The 23,696-nt window shown below is 36.1% G+C and overlaps 1 protein-coding gene across 1 annotated transcript; it reads left to right on the top strand.

The window, feature by feature from the left end:
- The first annotated feature begins 20,357 nt into the window (after positions 1-20,357).
- LOC101260357 (uncharacterized) lies at positions 20,358-21,198 on the top strand. Its single transcript, XM_004243091.1, has 2 exons — positions 20,358-20,547; positions 20,789-21,198. Exons 1-2 carry the CDS (start codon positions 20,358-20,360, stop codon positions 21,196-21,198), a joined length of 600 nt encoding a protein of 199 aa, XP_004243139.1.
- Positions 21,199-23,696: the final 2,498 nt, after the last annotated feature.

The raw sequence follows: 23,696 nt of genomic DNA, 5'->3' as shown, positions 1-23,696 counted from the left end.
TATCCATGAATAAAAACTTTTAAAACATGATTAAATGGGGAAATTTTAGTTGAAACCATGTTATATGCAAATTTTGAACATTATCTTTGAAATAGTAAGAAGACGTAACTCATAAAAAAACTCATGCATAGTTCATCATAGTATAAAGGATAACAACATAATCAAAAGAATAGCTTCCAACATATACATAATGCAAACATCAACTAACATGAGGTATGCATATACATATTTAAATACTAAGATCATCTCATCATAATAGAACAATCACCTAGGTAACCCTAAGTCATACTTGTGAAATGCATATGTAGAACCCCATAATACTATCTACACTATGTATCACCTTTAGGACACCCTAATCATTCTTATCATTTTTTATCTCACATACTCATATGTAAGGAAACATTCCTCTTTAATAACTCATGCAAGGGAAAATAACTCATAGCACCAAGTCACATTAAAACATGCATCATTTCATAGATACTCATAGCATAAAAATAACACACCATAACTACTCTCAAATGATACTTGTGAAATGCATGGACGAAGTCACATACCCCTACCCTCACTAATTAAGTAATGCCCCTTCAGGAGCCATAGTTCATAATCATTCATTGGGGGTAAGCCTTAACCAAATGCCCTCCCCTTGTTTTGAGGTGTAACAATTTCCTTGATCAAAAACCTTTGAAATACCAAGGTACAATATCTACTTCTTTGAAGTAACAATAGCTGAAACAAAAATCAACAAGAAATTGTTATAAGTCATTCACTACTACAACTTATTATAACAAGAAGCTTCGAATTTGATTCAACAAATAGATAAGTGTACACAATCTTTACCTTGTCAATATATATCCATAGATACTGCCAAATTCTCAATAACTGCCACAACACCCCTGAAGATATGCCACAAAATTGATTGGGAAAACTATACAAAATGACGAGCTCGCTATGTGGAGCAACTTCAATCAAAGTTCGGATTTGAAAGAATCAATATCCAAGGAGAATTTAATGACTTTCCTTCTGATTTTATATGTTATTTGGTTGATATTTTGCAGTTAAAATGAATATATAACTACTTATATAAAGTTAAACTAACATAGGGAATAAAGGACACCCTTGGGGTGTGGTTTGCACACTTCTACAGAAAGATAAATATGTCTCTATTCTAAAGTCGTATAGATGAACGATTTATTTTGTTACTATCCTGGCATTAAAACATAAACTAAAATACCTCATAAAACATACTTCCTATCACATTAATCTAATAGTCATATCCCAAAAGTATGAGTTAGTATAACATTTTAACGAGCAAGGTATTACATCCTCACCCCTTAGGGTCACTCATTCTTGAATGATGATAGTGTGCATTATAGCATTGGGAAAAACACAAGAACTCATATAGTATATAATTAATGTACCTCACTTATTCAAATGTGGGTATACTATCTATCTACTCTAAACATTATATGCAGGAGTGAACAAGTGAGGATATCAAGACCTCATGTCCTCTCCATCTTCAAAAATTATCTCTTCGATATTAAAATTCCTCCACAGCACTTTCATGAAATCTATATCCTTAGTACACAATCTTTGATTGCAATAGGGACTTCTGCATAAAATAGTTTGTCTAAAATCTGTATATCTGCTGTCGGCACTAAATGTGTTGGATATCTAGTACACGTCCTAACATAGAAACATGAAAGGTATGAAAAAATTCCTCTAATTATATTACACAATATAGTATGGTCCTATATATCGAGGGTTCAACTTTCCCTTCCTACAAACTTGAAATATTCTTTTCATGATGCAGCCTTCAAAAATTCCTAATCGTCAATGTTGCACTCATGTCCCTTTGAGTAACATCTAAATATTATTTCTGGAATCTCTAAGATGTAAACAATCAATCTCTGATAACCTTAACATTTTCAGGGCCAGGTGCGCTATGTTAAGTCCAAAAAATAACCCTGAACCTCTGACCTTGAACTAATCTCTATGTATCCAATCTAATAAAAAGGGGATCAACATTAATTTATACCCATATAAATCCTTGTATGACACCATAATGATTCCTTAAGGATAGTTGTTATTATTAGAAAAATCAATAAGTGACAAGTTATTATCCTAGTTCCCTCTGAAATCTAGCGCACATGCCCGTAATATAACTTTGAGCATCTAGATTGTGCATTAATTTTATCCATTATTCTGAGGATGAAAAGTTGGACTAAGCTTAAACCATGTCATTAAACTTTTCTAGAAAGAACGTTAGAAATGTGCAATAAACTATGACCCTCTATTCGAAATCCTGATACTAGAACACCATATATTTGACTAGTTTAATAATGTACAACCCAACATAAACCTAAGCTAAGAACATGACCTTTGACTTGCACAAAATGGGCCAATTGTCGTCAACCTATCAGTAATCATCCAAATAGAATCAATTTTTTTTATCCCAAACAAGGCAAACAAGCAACAAAATCCATATTTATAGCCTCCCACTTCCACAATGAAATAACTATCTCCTGACTTAGCTCACTAGGCTTCTAATGCTCTACCTCCACATAGGGATGATTAGGACTATACCATAAACTTAGATATGTTCCTCCTCCTCCAAGACACCAATAAATTCCTCAATATCATGATATATTTTCATAGATATTAGGTTAATAGAGTAAAAAAAATTGTGGTGTCACGACCGGGGAGCATCCCCTAGAAGTAACATGATGTACTCGATCTCTCGGAGGTCTTATAAAAACCCTTAGACATGTTTCATTGTATAATCGCAAAAATCGCAGAAAATTTGAATCTCTTCACATCATATGCTAGAATCATCACTTCATATATATGAAAATATCTTAAGTACTTAATTAGATTCTAAATATCTTTTGCAAACTTAAGACAACTAAATAGAATAGAGTAGGGACACGACCCTTACAACATAAAATATAAGTCTAACTATTACATAACTTAAAGAAACATCATAACATAGGCAATCCTTGAATCATAAGGATCGCATTACTTGAACTTGGGAGATCTATAAAAGATCTTCATTTAGGAGACATCCTCTAGCCATCAACATCTACACTTTATGTAAAAAGAAGAAGAATGGTATTAGTAGAAGAATGCACTAAGTATGACAACCATGCAAAAACATACATTTAAAGAGAACATTTCATTTGAAATCATGCAACATGTATTTTTAGTTAACTTCATGAACATTGACACATATAACCACAATATAGTTCACATACATCATATACACATCTACACTACTCATAATAACACATAAAGCCATTTATCATACTTTGAAGCATATTCAATACATAAAATGCATTACTTTTCTTTTATGTTACTTCTTTCCTTAAGAAACCCTCAAGTGTACTTAGTACAATGTATCACCTTGGGGTCACCTTACAATAGTGTTTCATAGCTATGCTTCATAAACACAACAACATATATTCACAAGTCTTAAGCACATCATAGACATAAACTTCACATAAGAACCATCACCTAAGACAACTCCTAAGTTATACTAGTGCAGGTTTTTGTTGCATCCCATAATACTACTTCCACCAAGTGTACCCAACAAGTCATCTCAGACTAGTTGTAGCATACTCAACAAGTCATAACACCTTCATTTATACTTAGACATAAAGCACCTACTTCATAGAATCATATAAGGACTGATTTCTTTACTACAACCTTAGTCATAACTCACTTAGTTCATATCATAAGTAAGCCACCCTCACAACCCCTTCACAAGATTACCAGTGCAATATACACATAGAGTCCCATACCCCCACATAAAGTAGATAAACTCATTTAGAAGTCACGAGTGTAATTCACATGCATAAGCATAATTCATGCCTTGACATAGCAAAGTCACTTAACATGCATTCATTTTATCATACATAACATAAGTCTTAATTTCATAAAAGTACTAATCTTATCCTTTCATGGAGTTCAATAGTGCGATGCATGGGTAGGGTCCATAGACCTAATTATACTAAGTAACTTCCTCAAGGAGTTATGATTAGATTCCATGATGTTATATTAGTTTATTTCTTACTTTGGGAAACATAAAAGACATATATCATGTGAGCTACATGGAAAGAGGTATTCTCCTCCCACACCAAAAAGTGAGGCTTAACACTTGCCTAAGGTGTAACCAATGATACATAGCTATCTAAGTGGAATCCACAAGCTATACCTACGAGGGCACATAGTTATAACATCGATATTGCTTCTAGAAACCTTGACTTACTAGCGTGGAGGTTTCCGTATCATGAGACAACATCTATGTTGGGAATCAAACATGCTAAATGTGAAGGTTCTCTTGAGGGAAGCCGATCTTACTAAACGCGAAGCCCCCACTCTCATTTGTCATGTTCAATCAGTGCTAGACTAACATTCCCTTTTTAAATATATTTAAGCCTTTAATTCATTAGTTATTAAAAAAGCCTTTAGGAGCTTGCTCCTTCATACATCATATATCTCAAAGAATTCTAAGATGAGAATGTCCTTTCATCATAGACCCTACTTTATGTGAGAATGTCCTTTCACATATTTATACAATCATACATCATGTGTGTGTGCATACAATGTGAGATATACCTTCACATATCACTTCTGATCACACATGTTCATAACTTCATAAATCGTATACTTACAGAAATAGGTAATGATGCATAGTAGAACTACCCTTTCCTTAGGCATCATGAATTTACCCTACTTATACATATGCATGAATTGTGTTTGTACATTGGTTAACCTGATCACATAATGACTATAATCTAAAATTGAGGAAGCCACCCTTGAAAGATCACAACACATGTACAACATTCCTCAAGTCTCAAATCATAACCGCATATAGAGTATTAAGGACTATAGACTACACAAACTCACATTACATCATAGTAGACGAGAACATATTCATCATTATAATAGAATACTCCTAGCATACTTTGATCACATACTCATATAGGGTTCATATAGGTAGTGTCCATGTAACAAGGGTATTCATCATCATTAGCCACATAGACCACACCTAAACCTAACTTGATGATCACATATACACAACATAATCCACACACCAAATTCGTGCAACTAGTGTGGAAGACTATACATGTAACTTCACATAACATTGATTCACTTAGACATAATACTAGTTTCAAGGCTAAATCACTCAACATTCAAAAGATTAAATCAGCATATCAATGCATTATGCATCTAATGCCTTCAAGGCCATTATCGTAGCACAAACATGTACAAGAATGTAAACACCACCACCATAAGTTGATCATACCAATCATTACAATTAAACGTACATTCTAAGCTTATTAGAAGAAATAGTTCAACTTACCAAATCTCCAAGCAAATGATCATCTTGATCAGTTCCCAACAATTGATAATTAATTGAAATAAAATAATATAGAACTAAGAAATCATTATAATCTGTACATAATCTAATCATCTATCATCAAGATCACAAGACCCACATTATAGGCCAATTTGAGAAATTAGGAAGATGATGGCTTCTTCATGAAATTTGATCGAAATTCATATTAAAACACAAATAAAACATAAATTGATCATTAGAATGACTTTGAAATCAATTTGACAATGAACCTATGGCTAGATAGAAAATTGGGAATTTTAATCTTTGAATCACTTTTGACAATCATTGATTCAACTCCTTAAAAGGAAGATTAACTAAGGATCACCGATTTTCACACCTTACTGATAAAAGAACCATGAGTAATTGGAGAATAAAACATAGAAATCCAGCCCCTAGCTTGAACTTTAGTTTTGGATTCCAATGGAGGTTTGAGAGAATTTGGAAAAGAAGAGAGTTTTGGTGTTTTGATTTTCTTATTGGGTATTGGGGTTTGGACTTGAGATAGGGTTAAATAGTCCTTTGAAACAGATTATAAACGACATCCAAACTACCCAAAACACCCCAATAGTTATTTAGTCTTTTAGACATGTCAGACTTAACTTTCATTTTTGGAACTTTTGTCGGGGAACAAGTTGGCGTCGCGTATATTTTCCCACATGACTTTTGGAATTAAATTTCAAGACATTAGAGTCCGTTACATGTTTCGCGACACGGACCAAACATTTGGACTGTGAGAACCTAGTCCGCGATGCATACATGTTTCTCCAATGAACAAAAATTTGCTGCCTTTGGAAGCTTGTTGGCCTAAGGTTGGGTCCTCTTAAAGGAACCCTAAGTCGGTCCTTGGGGAGTCGTAACTGGATGTTTTGACCCTAAAATTATTTCTTAATAACACTAGGGTAATATCTAATGTTTTTATACTCCAAACAACATATAAAAAGAAGGCAACCATCCAAGGACACACTAGCATTTCTAAAGACTAACTTTCTAATGTCTTAGTCGTTGGAACTCCAAGCAACTTGAAATCAATCATAGATGCTAAAAAACACATAATTAACATGTTATTAACCTTATTAGGCACATGTGAGTCCTATACACCTTATTTCATTTTGATGGTCTTTGTTGACACCCAATTTCGACCCTCCTTAGTGATATTTAATTCTCGAGCCTCTTTATTTCCAAACGAGTTGAAATAATGGAAGTTATAAAATTCCAACCTTTATTTTTGTCATTTATTGAAGTTGTGTTAGCTTTTTTATGATTGTATAGAGATATGCTCATACCTATATATGTTTTTTATATGTAATTAGTTTATTTTAGGAATACTCGAAAATTGTTTCAAAAGGATTTTAAAATTTTACATAACATTCCTATTAAATTAATTTTAACTAAATGGTTAGTTTACTATTTTGGTATTTGGTTATAACTAAGTTAACTATTTTATCTCGTTATATTTTAAGAGGTTCGTCGATTAATAAAATTCCAGTCCAAGTTACTAATAATTTTGGTGACACTTTAAGTTCATTTTGATTCAATGAATGGGTCGAATTCAAAAGTTCTTGTCTTTCTCCTCCTAGATGAGTTGGGCCCATTTTCCCCCCTTTAACTTTTTCCAGCCCCACATTTTATGTATCCCACGCCCTATCGCTCTTCTCGCAATTCTAGATGACCCAAATCCAATGAAATAATCAAATATTTCAGCCTATTTTATTTTCCAAATCCCCTTGGACCAAGCCTCCTACACTTAAGCTCCCAGCCCACTTTCCCCTTTCGACCAGTACCGTTCCTTTCATCTTTTTCACGCTCTGATATCCTCAAAACGGTAGCGGAAAATCAACAGCAGACCAAGATGACTCCTACGAATCTTCATCTCTTTCACAAGCGAAAGGCAATCGCTAGTTGTCATAGCAGCGTGGCAAAGTCACACGCCTCTCCTGCTTTAACATCTCCATCTTTTTTCTTTGCTCGTACAACACTGCTTTCCTCCCACTATAAATATTTGTTCTTGCTCGCGTGGATGGACGCCACGTCGAGGGCAAGGACGAAGGACTACATCCCAACAGGCCGCATCGCTCTAAAAGTTGGATTTTGGGTGGAGTTTTTTGTAAAAACGCAGCTTGCTCATTGTCATCGTCCCTCCCCAATTCGAAAATCCCTAATTCCCCTCTATAAATACCCCTTTTCTTTACCTTGTGAAGGGTTTTTTTGAGGATTTTAAAAGAGAGAACAAGTAAAGAAACAAGACTATTAACTTTTCCATTGAAAAATTTCATATATAATTCTGGTTATCTTTAGAGTTGAAAGATATTAACAGAAGTTGAAGGTTTGGTCACCAAGTTTATCTAAGGTTCAAGATTTTTTTAGTCTTCTACGTTGTTCCCTATTGTCGTTGCTTGTGTGGTGAAGTCGTCTTCTTCTTCTCGTCTTGTCCCAGTTGCTGTCCAGAGAAAGGTACTATTATTGCATTATAAGATCCTATTAGACTTTTTTTAAAACATATATTCTGGATGTCCGAAAATTTCGAATCCATGGTTATTTTTATTTTAACTACTAGTTAGCGGATGATGTTTTGAAATAATGTATATGTATCCTATGGCGGTCTGTTGATTGAGTTATCAGTGAGTTGATTTTTCCTTATATAAGTTTTACTAATGTTTTAAATATTATTTTATTTAACTTGATGTTGATTAGGTTTAGAAACATATGAGATTATATTATTATGTTTCCTTCTTTGAAGTTGTTTCACAAACATTGTCAAATCTGCGTTGTGGATTAATTACTTGACTCCATGGGCATTAGTCGTTCACCTCATGTTAAAAGAGTGAGCCGTAGGCAAATAATAATGAATCCTTTGTAGTATTCGTGATTGATTGGAACTTGTGTCGGTTCTGTCGTATATATGCTTGGTTCTAGATTTTCATTATCTTAAACTTGTTGTGGGAGGCTGTCAAAACACATCAATCGCCTAGGTTTCGATTCAAGTGGCTAGTATTCATTTGCATCCGTGTTTTTTTTATGTCTCAGGTTTGTTTATGTTATATTCGCTTTGTGTCTTCTAGTGTGATTTAGAATGAAATGATTCATAGAATATATCTATGGTTTTAAGCATCACTTCGAAAGGTTTCCGGTTTGTACTTTGAGGTTTTGATAATTAGAACTAAGGTCAGTTACTTTGTTTGGAGATTAGCATGAGTGGAATGTTACTTCTTTGTCATTCTTAGAGTAGAATTCATATTTCTTAGTTCCAAGATTAAATGTCTGTTAACTGTTTGATATCTTAAAGGCTTAGTGTTTTTTTGGCATGTTGTTGTCGTTTAGGATAGTAGTAGCTATCTCATGCTTATGTTTTAGTTTTTTTTAATCGCCATCTATCATAGTTACCGTGTGGTGCTCTTGCTTAGTGAAATACCCATCGTGTTTTTGGTATATATTTATGTCTACGTGTGCTTGTGTCCTGTATGATTAATTTGAAGGAAATGTGTTGTTTTTGGTTTGTTCATTCACACTCGCCATTTTTTGTAAAAATTGCTCATCAAGAAATTGAATTTGTTCTCTTTTTCTTCACATGAGAATTATGTTTTATTCATCCTGATTTACAACCCTTTCTTCCATTGTGTTAATTAATATTCTTAGATTCCATTGAATAGAGCTGGCTAGGCTAAAATAGATGATGCTCATTTCCTTAATCATGGGGTTTTTTCCTTAATACTTTGAGGGTATCGTTAATAAATAATCATGTATTCCTTGGAGACAACTAGGCACGTAGTTATGTGTATATACCAATATGGGCTACTGATTAACTGTTTCATCTTGTCCACTAATTTTATCATTTGTTAATTTGCGCATCTATTCCTTTTGGAGTTATCTATTTCTGCTTAATTTGATCTTTTCAAAGGTTTTCATTTTTACTGAATTTGATTCATGTAAAAATTACACCTCCTTTGTCTCGTTATTTCGCATGCGAATCTCTTGCCATTTTTTTGCTTGTAAAATTCATCCCAAGTCCTCGTGGACTTCATTCATCCCCTGCATTTCAAGAAATCCTCAAAGGCTTAATTTTTTCCATTTCGAGTCAATCATCCCCTAAACCGATGAACAAATCATGTAGCGAAATTCGAAGCAAACCAAGGTGTTGAAGAAGTTGGGTCAAGAAGCCCACACTATTTTATTTTTTACTTTGTATTTTCTATCTTTGGGCTTAAGCCTTTGTTGTATTTCTTTTCTACATTTATTTTTTGTAAAAGGCTTAGGACAAGTGGAAATGGGTCAAAAACCAACATTAAATGGGTCAAACACCAAAGCAGGTGGGTTCAAATACCTATCAAGGAAGACATAGACCCAAATTCGGACCCAAATCTCTTTCCCTCTATCTCTTTACTTGCTTTTAATTATTCATTTGTTTTACTTGTCATTAGTTTTAAAGGTTACGAAAATCCGATTCCCTGCAAAACCTGATTCTGGTTTTAACGACTCGATCAAATCATGTAAATGGTATAAGGGTTTTACAAATTAGAATTCACTTACATAAATAATTTTTCACTATCAAAACAATCTTACATAATTTGGGTATCATTTTCAAACAAAGAAATATTTTTATCACACTTTTATGTTTAGCCAAATAAATTATTTGTCGGATAGCAGCAAGTTAGCGGACGTCTTACGTGCTTTTAAACCTTCCTAAGACGTCAATAGGAATCCCCGAACCCCCTTAAAATTATATTCAAGTAATTTTTCTGTTAATTCTTATAAAAGTAGAAGTTTTCTTTATTTTTCTCAAAAATTAAGTGGTGAGTCTAAAAAAGTCAAAAATTCTCAAACAAACGTTTTTTCGATATAACAGAAATGGCGACTCCGATGGAGAATACATAGGATTCTAACTTTATAACTAACATTATTTGGCAATAATTGCTTATTTGTTTTGTTTATTATTTTTATTGTTGCATTTTCATGTTTTCCACCAAACGGAAAATAGATGCATTAGGAAAACAAAAGTTACGTGTATTCCACGACTTTGTTCAGAAATACTAAAAAATTCATTTGCAAGTATCAAACAAACAATTGGAACACGGTCATCTGACGTTGTTTGGTAGCTTCACCCCGATGTTTGTCCAACTCGGGTAACCATCAAGTTGAAACTTATTCTAGTAAGTCTAAGCTAGAGCGATACATAGAAATCAAAACCAAAATTAATCATTAGCGTAAGATGACTTGATATCCACGGTGTATTAAGTCCATTTAGTAAAAAATCACCAATATCGTGTCTAAGGTCTCCGACTTGCGACACATCATTTTATTTGACATTTGAATGATGTACGTGTGAAAACCATTTAGGGGTGGGTAAACTTATCTAGCTTCTATTTTGTAGATACATATCGTTTTCCAAAGTTCAACATGGTCTTATCAGGGCCATCTCAACTCACGATGTGGTTTAATAATATGGATGGGGATCACAGAAGAACCCTCCACAAATACATGGGTGCTCTGACGGAATTAATCAACATGAACGGTTGACAGGAATTTGTTCAGGTCCTCATTAGATATTGGGATAGCCAACCAATGGTTTTCTGATTCGGAATCGCCAAAATTACCCCAACTTTGGAGGAGATCAAAGACTGCATAGACACAGTAGGGACTTGTATAGAAAGGAAGGAAAGAAAGCAAGAAGACATCTCCATCCCTAATAAGCCTTCTGTAGAAGAGACCGCGAACTGGTTCGGTTTGGGAAAATACTTTGCCTACTGGTGCCAAGAATCACATGTAGCATTCAGAGATCTTTTCATCTGATTTGGACACACAAGATTCTACGCCATTTACATCTGAGAGTTCAAGATCTCTTATAGAGAATGGAATGAAATTTGTCCATTAGCATTTGTTGTAGCGTTATTGGGAAAGATGGTATTTCCACAAGGTTCAAGTCTGAGTATTAATACTCGAATTATAACACTTGCACATAATTTTTTAAAAGGGTATGAGAATCAAGGGACAACAAAGTACTATCCTATAGCTCTAGTCATCTTGTCCGATATGTATCAAGCACTGGAAAAATGCAAAGAGGGCATCGATACATCCAAGGATGCCACTTACTCCTTCAGTAGTGGATCCTCAACCATTTTGTGAGGGGTGCTGGGACTCGGGAGTTGCATACTCTTGAAAAGATTGAACACCCTTAAAGATTTGAATAACATGTTGTACCGGGCGAATATGTACAATGGAAGAACAAGGGGGAGATGGGCTCAAATTTTCTCTGAATTAAGAGAAGAAGATCTCCAATGGATGCTTGACCATTCATCTCCAAAGAAGCCATCGTGGAGAGCTGCAGACAGATTGTGCTTCCTCTACTATGTATTCGTAGAATTCTCCCTTATGCACCCTTTCGAAGCTTGCGACAGTTTGGGAGGATACAAACTGTACCCAAAGAGGCGTACTATGGCACTTATGTAAATGATATTGGAGAGGTAAAGTGAACGACGCATTTGAAATGTTCAGAGATTGGAAAAGTGCAAAGCGTATGGATAAAGACACCATCGCCCCTAACCGATTCAATGCTGGATATGACAAGGGTTACAAAGAATAACTAAAGAGGGATATACAAAACGTCTCCTCCCAAACCCGGCGCAGCTTTCACACCGTAATGGACAAAAAAGCCAAAGAAGTTGCCGAGCTACAAGAGGTATAGAAAGAGTCCCAAGAGGTATTCAGTAAGTTTGTCGAGAACGAAGATACTGTTGAGAGGGTGACTCAAGAGGTTGAAGGTATGACACGTGGTTATGATGATTTCGATACCTGGGTCAAGGAGAAAATCTAGAAGATGTGATACGAAAGCTTTGAAGAAAAAGGAAGCCTGGGTGAAGGAGTCTTGCTAATGCTAATATATATGTTTATGAAATATAAGATTCAGGGGAACGACAACGGAGCAGGACCATCTGGAGAGACATAGTGGATTTCTCCCATGCGCGGGTTTTTCTATATGTATTTGTCATTTTAGCTCCTGTGTGGGCTTGCCTTTATTGCACTTTCAAATCGCCCCTGTGTGAGTTTGTTTTTAATTTTTTATCCGTTATTTCCCCTATTTGAACATTATTATTAACTTGTGGAATTTATTTTTAGGGGAATTGTTTATATGGTTGAAATTCACGCGGACATAATTCAAATGCGCTAGGCCTACCCTTGGCATAAAAGGGCCCCCTGTATGTGTTAGGACACGATATATGTGTGTTTAACTGATTATGTGTTATGTTGCTGTGAATGAGGGTATCGTAAACCCACTCCTATCCAGGAATTTCCAAAATAATACACAAAAGTCACTATTACAAAATGTTCGACCAAAATTTCAAAGTCTTAAATTTCTCGCATAAAAGACCTCCTCCTATACCACAAATCCTAAAACACTATTCTATCATCTCATGAAAGGCAAAAAAAATCACTGCTATGGACAAGGGTAAGAACATCCAGATGGAAATCACTAGAGAAGAACTACAAAGAAAGATTGAACATATCACTCAGGAAATTCAATAAGCCAAGGAGGAAGGGCTCAGAGTCGACATGGCCACCGCAATATACAAAGCTGCAACCGTGACGCTGGATGAGGATTTGGCATCAAATATGAAGAGAAAGAAAGATGTTTATATGGAGACAGAGGACTTGCCATAGAAGTTGGACATGCTTCGGTTGAAAGTGCAAGAAAGAGAAGCGAGGATAGAATCGGAGACCGCCGCTCTGTTAGCTAAAAGGATGTCACTTGATGAAGGTGATAGTTTAAATCGAGGAATTATCCCTCCATCAGAGAAAGAATGGCCGAACTGAGAAAGAAGAAATAACCCATCCATAGCAATATGAATATAAACTTCAGAAAATGCATGAAAAATACATAATTTACGAGCAATGAGCTAATAGTGGTCCCGATAATGCTCAACCAGAAGCGAAATGGGAAGACGAAGATGAGGAAATCGTCTACAAACCTCCATTCCTAGGCCATCTGAAAGTAGGAGACTAATGCCGCAACAAGAACGTATATGACTAACGTGTTGTCATCATTTTATCTTTTAAAAGCTCTATTGTTTCCTTCTAATTTCCTTGTAATTGTAATGATCAAATGAATGAAAATGTTTATCTTGTATTTGAACTACGTTGGGCCTGAATTCTCCTTGTGAGATACCTAGGTAGCCTTCCCAGGACCGGCCCCAACTTTTAAAATTTTTCATTCTCCCCCTTCATGTTATGAGAAGATGCAAAGACTAGATCAACGGATGTTAAAGAGCCTTGTCTCTACGTGATTTAGACTTTCTGATACAGTGTCAAAACTAAAACAAGCAAACTCCTTCTTTTGAAAAAAATACGTTTCCGTTCTTACTCATGTGTTGAAGATATCCCCAAACAAAGGAAATTCTATGTTTATATGCTCTCTGTGTGATATTATGAATTTTTTATTCTGAATCTGCACTGACAAACCTGCCTTTCAGTTATTTTCCTTCTCAGGTACTTTGAAACTGATTTGTGTCAATCAAAAGCTGGAAGATCATCCCTATTTTACCAGATCAAAATGTCCCACAAATTCTTTCCCTAGACAAAGATCAGGCAAAGAAAAGACTATTATGAGGTATATTAATGAAAAAGTAAGTCTTACTGATGTTGTGGTGGATCAACCCACCATAGCCGACCAAAATGAGTTGATTCTGCAATTAATGTAGCATATTGCAGAACTAAGTTTCGAAATGCAAAGGAGACAGGTTTTGCCTCTGCCAGAGTTTGCTGCTAATGCTGCTGATGGGAGACCTCCAATATACTTTCCTTCTTCAAATTAGGATCCAGATCAGAATAAACCATCTACACCTTCTCTGAATCCGTAATTTATAGATCTGACTAACCAAAATCCCCAATCTACTTCCGCATCCTATCAAACTCCAACTCATCCTCCAGAAAACCATCCCCAAATTCCACCCCATCCTCAAAATACACATCATTAAACCTCTCCACCATAACAAAACAAAAATCAAAATCCAAATCAAAATAATTTTAATCCACAAACACCTTACCACCACTTAAATCATTATACCAATCTGCAGACTTACCTACAGAATTATCAAACCGCTAAACATTCTTAGAATCCCTTTGTAGCTCCACCCTTACCCAAAATAACCACTTTCCAAATTATCGTCCTTGTCGAGCACGGTGTGCATGGTTATGAGCTGGCAATTATAAGGAATAGGAAAAGGAGTGGAGGGCAAACAAAGAGATAAAGATAGACATAAAAGAAGATATTAAGAAAGCCATGAAAGAGCTCCAATGCATCCCTGATATCGCCAGGCTCAGTTATGAATACTTATGTATTTGGACCTTCTAGAAGGGTTCAAGATCCCAAAGTTTGCCACTTTCAAAGGAGTGGGAAACCCTATCGCTCATCTAAGAGCCAACTATGACCAGCTAGTGGGAGTTGAAAGGGATGAAAATCTATTGATACGACTCTTCAGCTGAACCCTGTGTGGAGAAGATATTGAATGTTTCACCTCGCATGAAACTAGGAAATAGCCCAACTAGAATGCATTGGCCAAAGATTTTATCGATCAACTTTCTTACAATGTAGAAATTGTTCCAGACCGATACTCTTTGGAAAAGATAAAGAAAAAAATAACTGTGAGCTATAGAGAGTTTACCTATAGGTGGAGAAAATAAGCAGGGAGGGTCAGATCACCCATGTCTGAAAGGAATTTGTAGAAGTTTTCGTGCGGGTGCAAGAGTTCGAGTATTATGATCGAATCCTGTTGCTCATAAGAGCAAAATTTGTTGAGATTGTCAAAGTTGGTGAGACTATCGAAGATGGGTTGCAAATAGGAAACATAGATCGTGTTGCTGCATCACCCGGATCATCAGGAACGTTGAAGAAGAAAAGAGAAGAAATTGTTTCTGTTTCTTATGGGGGAAAGACAACCCGCAGAAGCTTGTCATATTCCCAAGGTCATTCTTGGCCTTCCCAAAATTCCTACCAAGCTTATTATGCACAAACTAGTCATCCCAAAAATTCTCCAATTTATCATAGTTCTACCTCTACTTATCCAAACGTCCAAGATCCACTATACCAAGGTCCACCCCTGAATTACCAAAATCCATCTCCCATTTACCAAAATAATCCTCAACCCTAAAAAATTTCATCTCCCTATCAGGGTGTTGCTCCAAACTTTGTTAACGTGCAGTCGAGTTACCGAGAACCCCATCCTTCCAAGTCCTACCTCCACCATATAAAAATCCCCACCAAAACTACCAAGCTCCAATGACAAACTACCAGCAAAACTCATATCCCGGAAGTCAAATTCACCATCCGAACAATTGTGATCATCAACAGATGCCTCCCATACAAGAAATTTTTGATCCCCATCGACCTCTATTCGTGAAAAAACCTTTGAGAAATTTCAACGCGCTCGCAGAAATACGAACAAAGGTTTACGAGCGACTGGTTGCGGTGAGAAATATCTACCATGTGAGGCCCAAAACCATGGATATCAATTGAAAATACTATAAGCCAGACCAGAGATGTTCTTATCATTCAAACAGTGTTGGGCATGATACAGAGGACTGTATAAACCTCAAGCACAAGATTTAGGATTTAATTGACCAAGAGGTGGTTTCTCTCTAACAATCTGCACCTAATGTCAATAACAATCCTTTGCCAAATCATGAAGGACACAATGTCAGTATGATAGAAACACATGATAATTGGTGTATGACAAAAGTGATAAATGCAATCATTCATGACAAGTTGGAAAAGGTTGTAGATGCTTTGAGCATCAAAAAGAAGAAAGAGTTCATTATCTTGATTCCCGCAAAGGATGTTGCCTTGGTGCCGTCAAAAACTCTTATCCAGTAAAAATTTGTGAGTGAGATGTTGTTGGACAAGGTATTAACCGATCTAGAAAATTTAATATTCTTGAGGATCTTGCTCTCGGAGGTCAAAGGAAGATTCAAGATAAAAGTCCAATAAGCGAGGGTGAGGCAGAGGAATTCTGGAGAAGAATGAAGTTGAAGGATTATTCTATTGTCATGTATCTAGAGAAGACTCCAGTCAAGATCTCCATATGGTCTGTGCTGATGAGTTCCAAATTGCATAGGCAGGCTTTGATAAAGGCTCTTGATGATACGAATGTGCCCATGGGCACAAGCAGCGATAATGTGACCGTTATGATAAACCAAGTAATTCAAGGGCATCAGATTAGCTATTGCAATTATGAGTTGCTTTTGAAGGGATGTTACACAACAAGGTGTTGCACATCACTGTTGTGTGCTGCGAGAAAGTCATAATTCGTATTTAAGTGGATGATGAATCTGGTCTAAATATTTGCCCATTGTCGACACTAAGGCAGTTAAGGTTTGACCTTGGGAAGTTGGAACAAAACCAAGTCAATGTAAGAGCCTTTCATGAGGTTCAGAGGGATACGTTGGGGGCGGTGAATTTGATCATCCAAATGGTCTGGTAGAATTCAGTGCATAGTTTCAAGTCTTTGATATTGACACCAGCTATACCTTCTTCTCGGAAGGCCTTTCATTCGTATGGTTGGAGCTGTGCCTTCTACTCTGCATTAGATAATGAAAAATTTTTGGAAGAACAAAAAGCTGGTTATTCATGGAGAAGAGAGTTACTCTGGTAGACTGACACTGTTTATTGATCAAGTATCTCGAGGTACTGATTCCTACAAGGTAGAGCTCGTAAATTCCATCTGTGAAGACTTGGACCTACAACCTTGCATGCCTTCTGTGTATTACATGATTGCTATTGTGATGTTTCAAAGTGGATTTGAACAAGTTTTGAATTAGGATAGAATTCCCAAGGAAATGTTGAGCCCATTAAATTTTCTGTAAAAGGAGAAATGTACGGATTGGGTACGTCCCCACAAATGATGATGAGAGGACAAAAAAGAAGAAAGATCTAGCATTGTATAAGACAATCCCTCATATATATCAATCCTTTCAAGTCCGTGAATATACCGAGCAGGAGGATCTTGGGGATGGAATTTGTGGCCTTTTTGAGGAGGTTGATGCTATCATTGAAGAAGAGGTCGAGTTGACAGGCATCCGTGATGGAGAGCAAGCAGAGATATTGTAGAAGTGGACCTCCTCACCCATCCCGATCCCCCGAACTCCTTGGTAGAAAGACATCATTCTATGCATATTTAAATCGGTGGTAGTTTGGAAGAGGCCCCAGACCCACCATTTTGAAATTTTCTTAATTGTTTGAATTTTAAATTTTCCATTGTGATGTTTAAAAAGGAACATGTCCCTATGCCATGGACAAAGTTTGCACCATTTTTTTATTTGAATGAAATCCTCTTTTAGTTTAATATTTGTTTATTTACTCATCTGTTATACTTTGCTTTCTTAACTTTATTTGTTTATTGTTTCAGTAATGTAAGTTGTGAACCTGCCAATGTCATGTCATGTCACGAGCTGAATGAACAAAATAAGATAGGTGATGACGAGGTTGATGATTACGAAGAAGAAAGTGAGGAATCATAGTATAATGCTTAGGAATTTTGGCAATTTGCAAATCAGCATAAACCGAATCTAGAGGAAATAGAAATGGTAAATGTGGGAGATCTAGAGTGCGTTAAAGATGTTAAGATCAACATTCACTTAAAAGAAACGCAAATAAAAGGCCTAATTCATTTTCTTTCTGAATACATTGATGTATTCGTCCAGGAAGTCGGTGACATGCAAGGGCTGAGTACCCGATGATGTATTACATAAACTTCCAATTAATTTGGGGTTCAATCCGGTGTAGCAAAAGGCTCGGAAGTTCAAGTCTGAATTGAGTTTAAAGATCAAAGAAGAGATCACCAAGCACATCGAGTCTTCATTGGTGAGAAGTGACACAATACCCGGCTTGGCTGTCTAATGTTGTTCTGGTTGCTAAGAAGGATGGGAAGATAAGAATTTGTGTTGACTACAGAGATCTCGACAATCTAGCACGAAGGATAATTTTCTGTTGCCAAATATTCATATTCTTATGGATAACTGTAATATGAATGAAATGCAATCATTTATGGACTATTACGTAGGTTATTATCAAATTTTGATAGATGAGGAAGATGCAGAAAAGACAACTTTCATTACACCGTGGGGGGTATATCACTACAGGGTGATGCAGTTTGGTCTCAAGAATGCTAGTACTACCTATATGAAAGCTATGACGACTATATTTCATTACATGATTCATAAGAAGATTGAGGTGTATGTGGATGATGTCATAATCAAGTACCGCAAGAGTTCGGACCTGTTGACGCACTTGAAGAAGTTTTTTAACCGTTTGCGGCGTTATAACTTAAAGTTAAATCCTGCATAATGTGCTTTTGGGGTGCCAGCCAGCAAGTTGTTGGGATTTATAGTAAGCAGAAGGGGTATTGAGCTCGATCCTTCTAAGATTAAAGAGATTCAAGAGGTGATGAGTTTCTTAGGATAGTTGAACTACACCACTCTATTCACAGCTCAGTCAACTGTGGTGTGTGACCCTATCTTCAAGCTGTTGAAGAAAGACGCTTGGACAAGGTGGACTGAAGAGTGTCAGACTCATTTTGACGCTATTAAGAACTATTTGTAAAATCCACCGGTATTGGTTCCTCTGTGAGAAAGGAGTCCGTTGATGCTATATTTGTCCGTATGAGATAGTGCATTCGGATGCGTACTTGGTCAACACGATGAGATAGGAAAGAAGGAAAGAGCTATTTATTACATAAGCGAGAAGTTTACTCTATATGAATCTCGTTACACTCTATTGGAGAGAATGTGTTGTGCTTAGACTTAGCTTGCCCAGAAGTTGAGACATTATCTATCTTCTTATACTACATACCTCATTTACAGAATGGACCCGCTAAAGTATATCTTCTAGAAGGCAATGCATACAAGAAAATTAACTAAGTGGCAAATGCTATTGAGTGAGTTTGATATTGTGTTTGTAACTTAGAAGGCGATAAAAACATAGGCTTTGGCTAATCATATCGTAGAAAATCCCATTGATGAAGAGTATGAACCGCATAATACATATTTTCACGATGAATAAGTGTCATTTGTGGGTGAAGATATTTATGAAGCATATCCAGGTTGGAGACTATTCTTTGATGTAGCGGAAAATCACCAAGGGAAAGGTATTGGGGCGGTCTTATAGTCAGAATCTGGTCATAACTATCCCATGGCATCTAAGCTCCAATTTAATTGCACGAACAACATGGCTGAATATGAATCTTTCATTCTTTGTTTGAGGATGGTCATTTACATGAATGTCTACAATTTGCTGTTTATTGTAAATTCAAACTAGTTGATTCATAAAGTTTAAGGAGAATGGGCTGTGAAGTACCCGAAGATTATACCTTACATACAACATGTAAATAAGTTGTGCAAAAGATTTCGTAAGATCGAGTTCAGACAAACCCCTAGGATACAGAATGAATTGGATGATGCTCTTGTCACAATCGCTTCAATAATCAATCATGCAGACACGATTATATTAATTCTCTAGATATAGAGCTAAAAGAACACCCAGTCCATTTTTCACATCTTGAAGCAGAATCGGATTGTTTGCCATGGTATTTTGATATAAAGATGTATTTGGAGTCTGGAATTTATCCTGAATATGCTACATCCGACCAGAAGAAGTCGATACGCCATATGGATCTTAATTTATTTCTAAGAGAAAAATTCCTTTATTGGAGGACTCCAGATTTGAGTCTTCTCATATGTGTTCATGCGGTTAAAGCTGTGAAGCTTATTGAATAGATACATGCCGGAGTTCACGTATATGAATGGGCTCACTTTGGCAAGAAATATCCTCTGAGCCGGTTATTTCTAGATGACTATGGAGAATGACTGCTGCAAGTTTGTGCAAAAATGTCATAAATGTCAAGTTCAAGGTGATTTGATCTGAGTGCCACCTCACGAACTCAATGGTATGAGTTCACCTTTGCCATTTTTAGCTTAGGGTATGGATGTCATCGGTCTGATAGAGCCAGCTACTTTTGATGTACATAGATTTATTTTGGTTGCCATTGATAATTTCACCAATTGGGTGGAAGCAGCTTCTTCCAAGCCGGTAACCAAGAAAGTTGTTGCTGATTTTGTTCGCAACAATCGGATATGCAAATTTGGTGCCAGATCCATCAATATTGATAATGGTGCAAATCTTAATAGTCACTTGATGAGAGATATATATGAGCAATTCAAGATCATGCACTGAAACTCAACCACTTATCGCGCTAGATGAATGGAGCTGTAGAAGCCGCAATAAGAACATCATGAAGATTATGTCAAAAAGGGTTGACAATCATCGAGGTTTGCATGAGATGTTTCCATATGCTTTATTGGGTTACTGAACGAACGTTAGAATATTGACTGGGGCTACCCCGTACGTACTAGTATACGGAACAGAAACAGTCATACCTACTGAAGATGAGATACCGTCATTGAGAATCATCCAAGAAGCTGAGTTGAGTAACACTGAATGGGTTAGAAAGAGAACCAATCAGTTAACTTTGATTGACGAGAAGAGAATGGTGGCTGTTTGTCATGGTCAGTTGTATCGTCAAAGAATGATTCGTGCTTTTCACATGAGAGTAAGAACTAGAATTTTTGAAGTTTGTCAGTTGGTGCATAAGCACATTTTTCCTCATCAAGACAAATACAAAGCAAAATTCTCACCAAATTGGCAAGGTCCTTACATGGTTCACAAAGTGTTATGTGGAGGTGCTTTGTTCGTGTTGGAGATGTGTGGCACCGCATGGACTAAACCTATCAACTCAGATGTTGTCAAGAGATACTGCATGTAAAGTCAGTTTGTATTTCTGTCATTTATTTGTAATCAATCTATTTGCTTGTATTTATTTTGACCTACGTCTGACTTGAATTCTCAAGAATGAGCTACATAGGTGGCCTACATCGGCCTTGTTCACCCCATTTATCCTCCTTAAATATTTCTTTATAATTGAAATACATTCGACCTGAATTCTCAAAAATGAGATACGTCGGCGGCCTATGTCGACCTCGATCAGTGTTTTTCATAAATTTTCTTATTTTTTTCTATGAGGGAAAATACGTTTGACCTGATTCCTTCCTCAACGTGATACGTAAGTACCACAAGGGTTCGGTCATATCTCCCATAAGATTTCTATTCCTCTTTACAATAGAAACTGGGAGAGAATTTTTAAGAGGGACTCAAAAATTCTCGAGAACAACATTCTTCATCAACAAGTGAAGACTGAATATTTTGATATTTGCAACTGGGACAGAGTTTTTGAGAAGATCTCTAAAGTTCCGCAATCTACTCATTTACAATTGAAAGATAAGCAAGACAGATAACGGGGACAAAATTTTTGAGGATGGCCTCATAATTTCAACATGGGTTTATCCACAGTTTAGTTTGGTCTTGAATACTCCCCAACAAATAATTCTAGATAATTCTAAGCATCAGGCTCAAGAAAGCTCGCCAGACCTGACGTGGCAGTGACTTTTCTTCTAAAAATACTACTTCTTAAAAATTTATTTTTCTTAAAGATTTTCATTTTATGGGTCATTTGTTTTGATGTAAAATATCTTGTCTTATCTATCATGAGTGGGGAGATCAGGAAGATCAACTGGACATAGATGGACAAGGAGCAAACAACTGAATAATGGGCACATATTAGTCAGTTTTAAAACTAACTATTTTTTTATGGATGCAGATTTATAATATTGCTGAGAAGTCATCAAATTTCTCCGACCGCAAATATGAGAAGTCAAATAAAGAGAAAACTATCCTAAAATCGATATTTTTCCAAGAAGCAGGAATCGATGTATATAACTTATGTTAGAGACTTGGGAATATGAATTGTTTATTTCAATCAATTTCCAACAACATTAAATTTATAAATAAGGTCCAGCTAGATTCGAAGGTGAATCAAGAACAAATCTGAAGGAAGACTTTACGTTTCCCGTAAAAGACGTCATTTGCATCGTAATATCGGATATGATATTATGCATTACCCGGAGGGGTCAATTATTTTATGGTCAATCTAGACGATATATAATGTGGAAGTTGTTTTACCATTATTATCATTAGAGACGATATGATTATCCAGAAAGCACCAAGAATATCACTATGGTGGTCGATTGAAGTACTATCTTCATTTTGTATCAAGGATGGTATCAAGAGTTAATATTGATGCATCACGGAGGATCATGCATAGCGAGTTAATATCCAAGAATCTCGATAAGATTCCATGGCCCATTGAAATTCATGCATTGCGAGTCAATATTCATGCATAGCGATTAAATATCTATGCATCAAAAAAAATCACGCGTCGTGATCCAATATTCATGCATCTCGAAAAATTATGCATCGCGAGTTAATATTCATGCATCGTAGAAGATCATGTATTGCGAGTTAATATCCAAGCATTGCGAGAATATTCTATACCCCGTTGAAATTTATGCATCGCGAGAAGATTTCATACCTCGCAGAAATTAATACATCACGGGAAGATTCCGTGACTCGCTAAAATTTATGCATCCCGAGAAGATTTCATACTTCGCAGAAATTTATGCATAGCGACAGGATTTCATGCCTTGCAGAAAAGTTATGCATTGTGAGAAGATTTCATACTTTAAAGAAATTTACGCATCGCTAGAATATTTTCATGCCCCCATGAAGTCATGCACTGCCAGAAAAGAAAATCGTGTATCCCAAGAGAAATATTATAAATTGGCATCAACTGCATTCTTTTATTTTGATAAATGAAAATATCAAGAAGAGCATCGAAGACGACGACAAGAGAAATACTAGCACAACGCATAAACTTTCCTTTATGTTGACATCAAATGAAAAATACATTGAAGATTATATTGCAAACATAAGACATAAGCGATATTTGCTTTACGTCAAACCAATCGAGTTGATGTCAAATGTCGAGGAGAAAAATTAAGTATCGACATGGTAAAAGAAACTGTCTCCTATCTTAATTATATTTTTATGCTGACGAGTTTAATCTGTCATTGTCGAGAGAATTCGAAAGGATAAATTCTTCGAAACATACCATAAGTGTGGACGAATCAAAAAGGATGCAGCACTACATAGAACTTTTCTTAGAAGTGAACTGGGACATAATCCAAAGAGGAATGTCAAACTCTTAATACGCGAGCATAGGAGCGACTTCCAGCACAATCAAACAACGCCCCTATTAGAAAGCATGTTGGTTTTTTTTTGGCTTTTGTCAATTTTAGTTTTGCATCCGGAATTTCGTTCTACCAGAAGCAAGTTTCCAATCTGAGTGACAGTGCACCAAGAGTTTTG

This window comes from Solanum lycopersicum, chromosome 7, assembly GCF_036512215.1.
Source record: "Solanum lycopersicum chromosome 7, SLM_r2.1".
Taxonomy (NCBI): domain Eukaryota; kingdom Viridiplantae; phylum Streptophyta; class Magnoliopsida; order Solanales; family Solanaceae; genus Solanum; species Solanum lycopersicum.
The sequence above is the reverse complement of the archived record's forward strand: the minus strand, read 5'-3'. Positions and strand labels throughout refer to the sequence as shown.